General features: G+C 43.1%; 1 protein-coding gene across 2 annotated transcripts in view; it reads left to right on the forward strand.

Annotated features, from left to right (window-relative positions):
- pkn1a (protein kinase N1a) overlaps positions 1-11,517 on the forward strand; it is a 50,125-nt gene extending 38,608 nt beyond the window's left edge. For both annotated transcript variants that reach the window (XM_056409184.1, XM_056409183.1), the window contains exons 6-23: positions 1,420-1,565; positions 2,075-2,288; positions 3,198-3,392; positions 3,793-3,902; positions 4,018-4,161; positions 4,505-4,580; positions 5,052-5,187; positions 5,436-5,562; positions 6,101-6,180; positions 6,552-6,627; positions 7,112-7,203; positions 7,444-7,620; positions 8,098-8,160; positions 8,379-8,455; positions 8,569-8,711; positions 9,419-9,526; positions 9,658-9,738; positions 9,825-11,517. In XM_056409184.1, the coding sequence (XP_056265159.1) occupies positions 1,420-1,565; positions 2,075-2,288; positions 3,198-3,392; positions 3,793-3,902; positions 4,018-4,161; positions 4,505-4,580; positions 5,052-5,187; positions 5,436-5,562; positions 6,101-6,180; positions 6,552-6,627; positions 7,112-7,203; positions 7,444-7,620; positions 8,098-8,160; positions 8,379-8,455; positions 8,569-8,711; positions 9,419-9,526; positions 9,658-9,738; positions 9,825-10,028 (2,249 nt within the window). In that variant the 3' untranslated portion in view covers positions 10,029-11,517. The remainder of the gene's footprint in view (positions 1-1,419; positions 1,566-2,074; positions 2,289-3,197; positions 3,393-3,792; positions 3,903-4,017; positions 4,162-4,504; positions 4,581-5,051; positions 5,188-5,435; positions 5,563-6,100; positions 6,181-6,551; positions 6,628-7,111; positions 7,204-7,443; positions 7,621-8,097; positions 8,161-8,378; positions 8,456-8,568; positions 8,712-9,418; positions 9,527-9,657; positions 9,739-9,824) is intronic.
- The last annotated feature ends 677 nt before the right edge of the window (positions 11,518-12,194 follow it).

Consider the following 12,194-nt stretch of genomic DNA (forward strand, 5'->3'; position numbering starts at 1 on the left):
GTACGAACTTCAACATGTGAATTTACTACTTTAGTGCCGGTGTCCCAGTGTCTGGATCTTTCTCCTTTAAATCATACACACTCACACAGGGGTTGTGTTTCTGTGTGTAGTGTACACAGACAGACAGTCTCCAGGCACCACACCCGGTGGAGGGGTCATCTAGCAGGGTCTGGGCTCCAGGCAGAACACCTTATTAGGAGATGAAAGCATCCATATCCATCCTCACCCCAGCCTCCCCCCTTTCACTCTCTTTCTCCTCCTGTCGCATGCAGCGCTTTGAGCAACTTATAAGTCCTTAAGAATTAACACTCCTCTGTGCCCTTTGGTCCGTTCTCTTCACTTACCTGGCATTACAAAGTCAAATGCCAGGTAATTGTTGAATGCTAGTGATCCTGTTGTCCTCTTTATCTCGTGGCTCCTCTCCTCCTCTCATTTCTGTGAGCTCCATTGTGTCCCCGCTGTGAAGGGCTGCTGCTGGGCCACGAAGCTAACCACTTCGCTGTAATCGTGCTTCGCCGGTGTCCCTCTGAGGCTGACCCCAATGTCTGTTCTTCCAAGTGAGGGAGCTTAAGAATGTCTTCTCCTCTTTTTGACTGATGGCGTTGCATCCTTATTTGTTTTGCTCTGATCTGGCTGCTGTTGGCATGTCTTTTACATTCAGAGGGTAAAATAGCCCATTATCAGTGTTTTTATCACTGGCATTAGGCGTACTAGCCTTTGTAATGGTTCTCCGGTTAAAGCTTGTACAGTCTTTATATTAAACCATTGGAAGTGATGGAATGTTTTTTATATTTACTTTGTCACATCATGATCCGATAGATTGCTTCGTCACAACAATATTAATGTTCTAAAAATATTATTTCATTTTGTTTGAATTATTTTATTGAATTTAGTCCTATTATAATTATATTGTACACTTCCATTTCAAACTAATTATGGGTAGCTATAACCTGTGGGAACAATGGGAAATGTTTAAGATATTTCATCCTGGACAACAAGCTGTTATTGTTGATAAAAGTCATTTAAGAATCTCAGAAAATAGGAAACATGTAGAATAAAATTTAAAAGAAGTATTTGTATTAATCCGTTTGCTTTTAGAGGTGGGAATGACAGCCATTTGAAAAGAGGTTGGAACTAAAGTTAATGTTGTTTACTGGGATACACAGAGGTCACTGATGTTTTTTTGACTCTTGTGTATTGCACAACATGAATTACGGCATTAACCTAACTTCGTATGCCATGGAGAGTTCACTGCAACACGCTGCTGCCAAAACAAAAGTCTGGTCTCATCGTCCACCTGCCAACATGTGAACGATAGAATAAAAGTTGCAGATTGGTTAATGTGCGTGTCTCGATTTTAGACCAGCTGCATGGTCTAAAATCCTCTTACTTCTGGATCTGTCCGTCCCAACTATGCAGGTAACCAGGACGTCTGTGGGATGGAGCTGCGTGTTGAAGAGCTGAGGCATCACTACAGAGTAGAGCATGCGGTTGCTGAGGGGGCCAAAAATGTGCTGAGGCTCCTGGGGGCCAGCAAGGTCCAGGACAAGAAAGCCCTCTCTGAGGTTAGACTGGACACACACACACACACACACGCATCCTGCACTGTACCTTTCTGTGTTACAGCACAATGTAAGGTTTCTCTTCAAGGGTCCAACATAGACAGAAGGGACAAAAAGCAATGCAGCACCAGAAAGCACATTTCATCTCACTTGAGATATTTAACTAAACTGCACCTCTCTTATCTATGAAATCATACGTGTCCTACCAACTCGAAACAATCATACATCATTCAGCATGTATCTGGGCTGGTGTTGGAAACGTTTCTGAAACCCTTTTATTCAGCCACAAATCAAGGCCTTAAAATGTGAAGACTAAAAAGCAAACATAAAGCTGTATTGTTTTGCAGTATATTTTAGGATAGAGCCACTTTACATCTCGAACGGACTGTTACACCAATACTCTTATTTTCACGATATGAGAGGGGGATGTATTGTGAGATTGGCTGGTGAGGTAATAGGTTACGTAACGCCACCTAGCGTGTTAAATGCCAATCTGGGCCGCTGCTTTGTAGGCGCAGTCTCGTCTGAGCGAGGCGTCTCAGCGCCTCGACCTGCTGAGGGACTCTCTGGACCATCGTCTGGAGGAGCTGCCCGAGGACCACCCCAAGGCCAGTATCATCAGAGAGGAGCTAGCCCAGGCCTCCTCCCCGGTCTTCAACGCTCGCCATGGCGCCCCCTACCACCACAACCAGTACAGCACGCTCAACAAGCCCTCGCCTCTCACTGGTAATTACCACGAAAACCAAACCGTGCAAGACGATGTCGAGCGAGCTCACGCCACGAGAGTAAAGCCTTTCAGACATGGGTGTTAACATGCTAACACGCTGCCCCTGTTGAGCTAAATCAGGTGGGACGACAAGGTTTTCTCTCACTGAAGAGAACATTTAAAATTAGCACAACAAAAGAAAAATGAATTGGTCCACTTTTACTTTGTTTCAAAGTCAGGATTGCTGTTTAAAATTCTATTTTTATATTATAGTATGGGTAATACCACCCGGTGATACTAGTTTATTTACTCTGAGTTAGCAGGAAATCTCAATTGTAACAAAGACATGTATTTGGTATTGACAACACATCGAGTAAACTGTAGTGACGAAAGTCTGCAGTAGTAAACAAGCTCAGTGTGACCTCAAAGGATCGCTGCAGTGCAAAGGAACATTTAGCATTTGGGGTCTTTATGTATGCATATATGTCTTTGTGTATGCAAATATGTTGTATATATACATATATATTTTACTTTGTATACTTGTATACATCTATATCTTTCACTTGTATACATCTATATCTTTCATCCCTGTTTTTTATATTTTATATTATTTTTTATTCTCGTGTGTTTAGTTTATTGGTGCTGCTACTGCTACGACAAATTTCCCCTTGGGGATTAATAAAGTATTTATCTTATCTTATCTTTAGTTGTGGCAATGTGGTTATCCTGTGTTGAGTCATAAAGGAAGTACACGCATCTAAAGAGTAGGAGAGTTGTTGTGTGTGTGTGTGTGTACAAGGACATTCAGGCTGATGCATTCATGTAGCCAAAATTATGAAGGAAAAAAGTGTTTTTAATTTACACAAATGTATCTATGTGCTTTTTGGCCTTTTCTCGGTTGTCCCTGAATGGTCCCCCTCTGTCTCCAGGTAGCTTACAGGTGCAGGTGCTGGGCTGCATGGGGTTGTTGGAGGTGGTCCCAGGTCGCAACAAAGGCACAGCTGTCATGCTGCCCTGCAACAGCCCCGGAGACACCCGGTCCTTCATGAGAGGCAGCAAGGGACTCTACGGCCGGAGCGGCTCGGTCAGCGGGAAGACGCCCAGCAAGACAGACGAGCTCTCGTGTAAGTGGACGTATCACTGCTTGTGTGGTTTTTTCTTCTTCTTTTCTTTCTCCTCACAAATAATGTAAAACAAACTGTCAGCACAATGTAGCAGATCTATATTAAATTACTGTCTAGGTCACTCTAGGTTGGGGAGGTTAGGTACTGTTTCTTAGTGCTCACTCATAATGGTGCAGCAACATCAGCAAAAACACCCTGAGCAGACCATTCACAGCCAGCTCTTTGTCCTGCACTTTCCCCAAGGAAATTAATGATCATTTATCAATACTTGAATAGTATTTTTGCAGCGTGAGCATATGGTAGCTTTGTTATTTTGTTAGTGCTTCGGGCTAAAGTGCCAGGTTCTGAATGGGAATGTAATATGTAGCGTGTGTGTGTGTCTGTGTGTGTGTGCGCGCAGCTGAGGTGAGTGCTGTGCTGAAGCTGGATAACACTGTGGTGGGCCAGACACCCTGGAGGACTGTGGGAGAGCAGGCTTGGGATCAGACCTTCACTGTGGAGCTGGAAAGGGTCAGTACACACACACACACACATGAATGCATTGAGTGCATTTAATATTTCATTTAGTAAAACTGCCGCTGCTGTGGTCACCGTTGGGTGCCGCTTGTGTTCATGTATGTTCCAGTCGAGGGAGATGGAGATTGCAGTCTACTGGAAGGACTACCGCTCGTTGTGTGCTCTGAAGTACCTGAAGCTGGAGGAGTTCCTGGACAACCAGAAACACAGAGTTCAGCTGGAGCTGGAGCCTCAGGGCCTGCTGCTGGCCGAGGTACACACACACACACACACATACACACTAACACACACACACTCTCACCTTGAAAAAAACTGGAACGAAGAAATGGACACGGAGATAGAGAGACACAAAGGTGGACATGGGTGTCTTTGTATGCATGACACCATCTAGACACGTGCTATTAATAGACACAAAGATATTCAAATATGGCCATCTACAACTGCACACACACGCATTCACACACACACATCTGTCACATGCACCTGTGCTGAAAAACACTGCTTTGATATACATGAAAGGTGTGTGATGTCTGAAAATGAATTGTGGAGTTTCTGTGTGCGTCTGTGTGTGTGTGTGTGTGTGTGTGTGTGTCCAGGTGACCTTCTTCAATCCGGTCATTGAAAGAGTTCCTCGTCTCCGGAGGCAGAAGAAGGTCTTTTCTAAGCAGCAAGGTGAGGACATTGTACAGTTCACGTTGACGTCTTTTTTAAATGAACAAACGGCAGTTGAGCTGAAACTTGAGAAAATGAACAGAACCAAAGGGAGAGAAACTCTTTTGTTACTCGGCCACTATTTCCTTTTAGACCACAGCACCATCTAGTGATGAAGGAATCGTCTTGTTTCTTCATGACGATGACAACTTTATAGGCAAAATAGGTATTCACATACAAAGAATTAAACCGTATCTACAAATATAAATATGGAATACATTTATTTTACAATATATCTTTTGACCAAGAAATGTGCAAAAGTTCCCAGTATGAAGTATAGAGGATATGTGCAATGAACAGAGATGAGAAGATAAATAAGATGATCATGTCACGCTCAGACTGATGATAAAATGTTCTGAAGAAACAGTTGGCAACGAGTCAGCGAAAATAAAGAAATCCATGACTCTAGTGTGTGTGTTTGTGTGTCTCCAGGTAAGGCATTCCTTCGAGCTCGTCAGATGAACGTGGATATCGGGACGTGGGTGAGGCTGCTTCGAAACGCCATTCCCACTGTCAACAACTCAGGAACCTACAGTCCCAATGCACAGAACTCAACACTCAACGCCGGGTGAGACACACACACACACACACACACACACACACACACACACACACACACACACCTACTCTGATAGCCATAAAACGCAGCAGCATTCCTCGAACCTTTCTCCTTCTGTTTCCTGGCAAAGTAAAAAGCACGTGATGCTTTCTTTGACCCCTCGTCTAACTGCCCTCTTGTGTTTGTCCCTGTCCATTTGTCGATGTGCATCGCCGTGTTGGTCCGTCTGTCTGCGTCTGTGTGAATTCTTTTTTCAGGGAGGTCTCGGTGGAGAAGTTGAGTTTGGACAGCGACTCTCCGATAAGAGGCGATTACAAGAAAGACGCGGACACACACACCCCGCTGAGACAGACGGAGGGAGAGGAAGCCCAGGAAATGGGGGAGGTGTGTGTGTGGTGGTGGGGGGGGGGCTATTATAGTAAACCCACTCTGTTGTTTGTGGTGTGGGATGAAGGAAATCTCTTTATTTAAATTAAGCCCCAAGTCGTGATCCACGAAAACGGTTCTGCATTTGCAATAGATTAAAGCACCAACATCTGTCACTTTAATTAAATACGTACGTAAATAGTGTAATAATACATAATCTAATTACAATTTTGACTTATTTTGAAACTCGCAAGATGTTTTGACCTAAAGTCATTTGAGAAAACTAAGATGAGTTTGAAGAAACCAGTTAGCAACGCCGCGGCTCTCCTTCGGTCGTCTGGACGACGGGAACGCCCGCACGCCGTCCGCATGCGCATCGGCCCGCGCGTGAGTTGACGCTCTGCACCAGACAGGAAGTGAACCCTGGTCCCCGGAAGGCTGCTTGCTTGCGTGTCTCGTCCGTCATGAAACCACCGTCCCGTCTCTTGACTGCCATTATCTCGCTGTCTCTGTCTCCTTCTCCTTCATGCCCCTTCCCTCACATGTCCCTCCTCAGGACCACCTGCCCGTCATCGAGCCCTTCTCCCCCCCAGACCTCACCCCCGAGTGCCCTGTCCGATCCTCATCTGTTGGCAGGTACACTCATGCACATAATCAATGTATATGTATATATGTATCTTTATGTGTTTTTATCTTTTGTATCTTATCCACATCATATATATATATATATTAAATGTCTTTTTTTTCTTTTCCTTTAACTAGAATTCCTCTCGCACTGCCCTTTTTAGTCTGATATTGTGTGTTTATATTCTTCTTTGTATACTGCTCTTGTTTGCATAAGCTATTGTCACTCTGGACATTTTGACATGAAATCCCAGCTGTGAATGATAAACATGATGTCTGCCTCCACAAATGATGCTGTCGTGTTCTCTGAGCTGTTTATGACTTTTAATCTTACTCTCTGTATTTACTCTAAATGTTTATGCTGACTGTGTCCGTCTCTCCAGTAAACAGAGGAAAGGTCCTCTTTCCCTCCAGGACTTCCGGCTGATTGCTGTGTTGGGCAGAGGACACTTTGGGAAGGTATTTTTAAATTTGTTATGAACGTTTTAAATTGGAAGACACAAAGTAACCGTGAGAAAAGGTTTACCACACAGATCAGTAACAGGAAGAAGTAAATGTAACCATTGAGCTAAATATCTGCACAACTCGGCTCATTTTGAGCGGCCACTGCACGAAGTGATTTCATCATAACGTCACAACGAGTAAACAGTCGGGATCATTTTCAAAAAGTTTTTTATCGCAACCTTCTTTTCTTTATAAAAAAAAAATTCTTCAACGTTTAATGCAAAAAACAATTGCTGCTGTCATGGAAGTTAAAAACTAATAAGGACACCCTTGTTTCATACATGTTGATTGTTTTCATTCTTAATTAAACACTTGCTGAAAGGGGTCGGATCTTTTTGTACAACGTCTCCTGAATTTGCATATCTAGAAGCCCACAGTTCACTTCGTAGACGTCGTGCACAAATGAACTTGAGTTGTTGCTGCGTGCGTTTGCCTCCAGGTGTTGTTGTCCGAGTACAAGAAGACGGGCACGATGTTTGCCATCAAAGCGCTGAAGAAAGGAGATATCGTTGCTCGGGATGAGGTGGAAAGGTGTGTGTGTGTGTGTTTCTTTTACTGTGCGTTTCTGTAATTGGTTGCTGTATGTATTTTGAATGCCTGGTTCTCTTGAATCGCCATGACTTCAGTTATTCTGGGGGATGAGTGTGCGTATCTCATCAACCCCAAAGTACCAACTCTTATTTTCTTTATTTCTTTCTTTTTTCTCCATTTTATTTTGCCTCTGCGTCCTCGTCTTCCTCCTCCTCTTCCGCCTCCTCCCTCCTCCTGCAGTCTAATGTGCGAGAAGCGCATCTTTGAGGTCGTGAACCTGTCGCACCATCCCTTCCTGGTCAACCTGTTTGCGTGCTTCCAGACTCCGGAGCACGTGTGTTTTGTTATGGAGTACACAGCAGGAGGCGACCTGATGATGCACATCCACACAAACGTCTTCACGGAGCCGCGAGCCGTGTATGTAACGTGTGCGTGTGTGTTTGAGGAGTAAATACTTAATGGAGTCCTGATGGCTGATAATCGAGCCTGTAAACTCACTCTGCATATCTTTTAAAGCCCCGATAGCCGGTGAGATGAATTTAATCATTTTCGGGGCTTTTCAAGTCTATGAATTCTTTAAATCTCAAAATATTCAGAGTTCATAACCACAGAAAATTTAAAATGATCTTAAGTTTGGATAATATCCACTTCATTTGTCTATATGAGACATTTGATATTTTCAATACATTTTGTTCCCCTTTTGAATAGAGAGGGATCTTTTTGTGGCCAGTGTAAACAGGACGAACACTAAGAGACTAAAAGAAAAAAGCCACTTTGACATTAAAGACATGGTAGTGAGAGGAGTGTGTCCATGTTTTGTTTTAGTTTTGTACTCTTTATGTAATTAACATTTTATCACAGTGTAGCAATAATGTTTCTTTGGTTTGACTTTAGGTTTTATGCGGCCTGCGTAGTTCTTGGACTTCAGTTCCTCCACGACCACAAGATTGTGTACAGGTGAGAGGAACCCCCACGACCCGGTTTCTTCACTTATCCATTCAAATCTGTTCAGCCCGATGGAGAAGCTTGACGAACATTAACTAATGTTAGCAGTTAGCTCTGAGCCGCACAGTCTCACTGAGCTGCCAGCATGAGTTTACGGAAGTCTTTTACACTCTTTTAAACTGTTCTCTCAGCTGTGCTCAGCTACATCTTCCATGTTCTTTCTCGTTCAGAGACCTCAAACTCGACAATCTGCTGCTAGACACCGACGGTTATGTGAAGATCGCTGACTTTGGACTGTGTAAAGAAGGTGGAGATCAATATTTCTCACAGATGGGCTCATTAAAAATAAAAGTAAAGATAACAATTCTATAAGCTTTCAGCCACAAAAAACGGTTTCACGTTTCTGCGTCGTGTTTGTAGGAATGGGCTTTGGGGACCGGACCAGTACCTTCTGTGGGACTCCAGAGTTCTTGGCCCCAGAGGTCCTAACGGATGCATCCTACACTCGGGCAGTAGACTGGTGGGGGCTGGGGGTCCTCATCTACGAAATGTTGGTGGGAGAGGTGAGATCAAGTACACTCTTGCATACACAAGGTTCTCTCTCTGGGGGGCCAGCTGAAGGACGCTTTGTCTGAGCTCTCAATACAAACTGGTTAGTTTACAGGGTTTAGAATTCATTCGGTGTCACGTTACCGCACTGTCCCTCGTTCAGATGTGACATGGGGAACTTGCATCGTAGATGTTACCAAAGCATGTCCACCTAAAATGCAGTTGGTAGATGCAGTAGAATATCAGATCGTGTCAATGATGTGCCAAGTTTATTTAGTTAATAAGTTGATATGTCAGTTGATGAATAGAAAGAATTTTATAGAATATTTATTTGAATCTGATAAATATTATTCATGTTAATATTTTGTAACCGGCCACTGGCCTCCTGCCATTTAGCAAAGCGGGTTGAGTAATTCCGTCTGTAAACACCATATCATACACAACACTGGCCAATAGCAAAGGTACATTGGTTTCAGATTGATGAATGGACAAGTAAATCATAACAATGTCAATATAATAATGAATGTTATTGCAAGTGCACTGAAGTCTTGATTTAGTCTTAGTTTATTTATACTCCTGTTCTCCTTTTTAATAACTTCGCTGGGTGTTTACTATCAATAACCACATGTGGACTCTGGTCAACTCAACACATTTATTTGTGAAATTCAAATCTGTAAAATGGATTGTATTGAATAAAGTGTGCATGTTTGTGTGTTGGTAGTCTCCATTCCCAGGAGATGATGAAGAGGAGGTGTTTGACAGCATTGTGAACGATGAAGTCCGCTATCCACGCTTCCTGTCCACTGAGGCTATCGGCATCATGAGGAGGGTAAGAAAACTCACACATGAATACCCAAAGACGCAATGTCTCCTTCTCTTGCTAAATTCATCACCCGAGAACACAACATGTATTATTATTATTACTATTATTAACGCGTGTGTGTGTGTTTTCATGAGCAGCTGTTAAGGAGGAACCCGGAGAGAAGACTTGGATCTGGTGAAAAGGATGCAGAAGAAGTGAAGAAGCAGCCATTTTTCAGAGTAAGTCAGTTTACTTGTCCTTCTTGTACACTAAAACCTGCCGATTCTGATTATTTCTCCATCTCTTTATCTCCGTCCTACTCCAGAACGTGGACTGGGAGGCGTTGCTGCAAAGGAAGGCGCCTCCTCCCTTCATCCCCTCCATCGTCGGCAAGGAAGACGTCAGCAACTTCGACGAGGAGTTCACCACCGAAGCGCCGGCGCTCACGCCGCCACGTGAGCGCCGCGTGCTCTCCCGCAAAGACCAGGACGGCTTCCGGGACTTTGACTACGTCTCTGACCTCTGCTAGTGGACCGGGGGCTCACGGACCCGAGAGGATTGAAAAGCCTCGAGGCGGTTTTCATCCGAGCGGAGCGACGGTCTCAACCGACTGTCCGCTGGCTGTGTGTCTGCTGTCGATTTTACACTGTGAATGAATGCGGAGAAACCAGAGGCAGTCGTTTTCGTGTCAGTACGTCTCTGTGTGTGTGTGTGCGTGTGCATGTGTGTGTCTGTGGGGTTTTAAAGATGGAGGACTGAGAAAATGAAAGCACGGCCGGAGAGCATGACGGGGTGAAATGTTGAAAAAACGAAGGCCCCCCCCCCCCCAATCATTGTACAACACACCAGGGACGTGTGTGTCTTTACAAACATTAGCCTTTAAAATGCCTCCTCGTCTTATGTGTCTGTGAATTCATGAGCAGCTGTGAGAGGAGATGTTAAATGTTTTGGGGGTGGGGGAGATGTTTCAAGGCCGCTCATACTAATGCCTTACATTTGTATTTGATCCACAGAAAAGTGTGTTGTTTGTTATTGTGTGGCCCTTTGTATCCAGCAGCAGGACGAGGGACCCGATGCAGGAAAACAGGAGCGTGGAAACGGTGACGTCACATTCCGAGTGAATTTGTACTCTAAGCTTTCCCAGCAGTCGGTGTTGATTATGACACAGATTATAAATTACCTATGGGGTAAAAAAAAAAACCACTTTCTTACTTATCTTTGGACCTTTAGAAACTACTTTTTTTAAATCTGTGCTGCTCTGATTTTAATTTGAGCCACAAGCGTTAAGTCCTGTTTTATGGCGGTCGCATTATTCGATGCCCACCACAGTCTTTGAATTGGATATCTGGGCGCGACACATAGTTTGATATAAAACAGGTGTAGCCGACACAGAATCACAAACATCAGCATAAAAGCGACATGGCAAGCAGGTTATGGTATTTTATCATTGGGAGGGGGAGAAAAAAACACTAAAGACGTGATGTAGGATTAACATTATGGTGTCTGATTGAGACGCGTTCATCTAGTTATCGTCATGCTTGGAGTTTTGTGAACATTAAGTAAGTAATTTCCCTCCAAGACACTTTTTCTATCTGACTTCAAACTCAACAAACGCTGGCTCTAATGTGTTTAAGTATCTGTTTTAAGGATTAAAGCACCAGCAGCTTCCATCACAGAGATGAATTTGTCTTTGTTTCAGCTGAAACGGATTGATGTGGTAGTTATTCAATCTGAGTGAAGTCCCAAACGGAGCTTGCTGCAGTGACGGCGGCTTTAGATCCCAGCGAAAAGTTATGTTGGCAATACATTTCTAATAGGACAATATCATTTGAAACCGGATGCTCAATGTTGGAAAATATGAGCCAGTAGAAATAAACTTCTGTCCGACTTCAACATCTGAGTGCAGGAGAGGTTTGTCGTCAAGCTGTATGTATGAGTGTGGATTTTACTTATCTTGTGTATGACAATACAAAACCCTGTGAGAGATGACTTATTTTATAAAGAAAACCTGGAGTGAATATTCTGTCTGTTGTCAGTGATTTTGGAGTGTTCATTCAAAACGAGGAACAGATTTCGTTTACCAGAAAGGCAAGTAAAAAAAGAATAAAAGTTTCATCTCGTTTTTTTTATTTTATGGAATAACAATCAAGAAAATTTCAACCCGTGTATGACGTTACATAATCAAGCATGAGCATCTTAAAAATGGATAAAGGACATCAGGTACGAGTAATAAGTAAATTATTAAATTATAACAGCTTAGTTCTGTCCACATTGAAGCTGCCTTGAAGGTTGTTGAGCCTTTGCTAACCGAGCATCGGGGTTAGCAATCCATCTGATGGCAATATTATTGTTATGCTATTAATAATTACAGAACACAGGGAGGAAAGGCTTGTTTTCTTTTTGTTAATAAGTAACTAGACTTGTGGGTAAACGAGATCATTGGAATATATATCTTATAAATGTGAGCTTTCACCAGAAAAATAAATATTTGAGAAAATGTTACTAAACCTTCTCGGGGCAGGAGTTAAGAGAAAGGATGTATAAAAATATATGGTTAAGATGTTTTTAATATGAAAACTGACACTATTCACATGTTCTTACGGTGACTTGCACAATACAAGGACTCTGAAACTGAAGCAGCTAAATGGAATGCAGCCTTTTCTTTGATTATATACATTTGTGCTTTGTCAAAATG

This window comes from Pseudoliparis swirei, chromosome 24 (assembly GCF_029220125.1).
Source record: "Pseudoliparis swirei isolate HS2019 ecotype Mariana Trench chromosome 24, NWPU_hadal_v1, whole genome shotgun sequence".
NCBI lineage: Eukaryota > Metazoa > Chordata > Actinopteri > Perciformes > Liparidae > Pseudoliparis > Pseudoliparis swirei.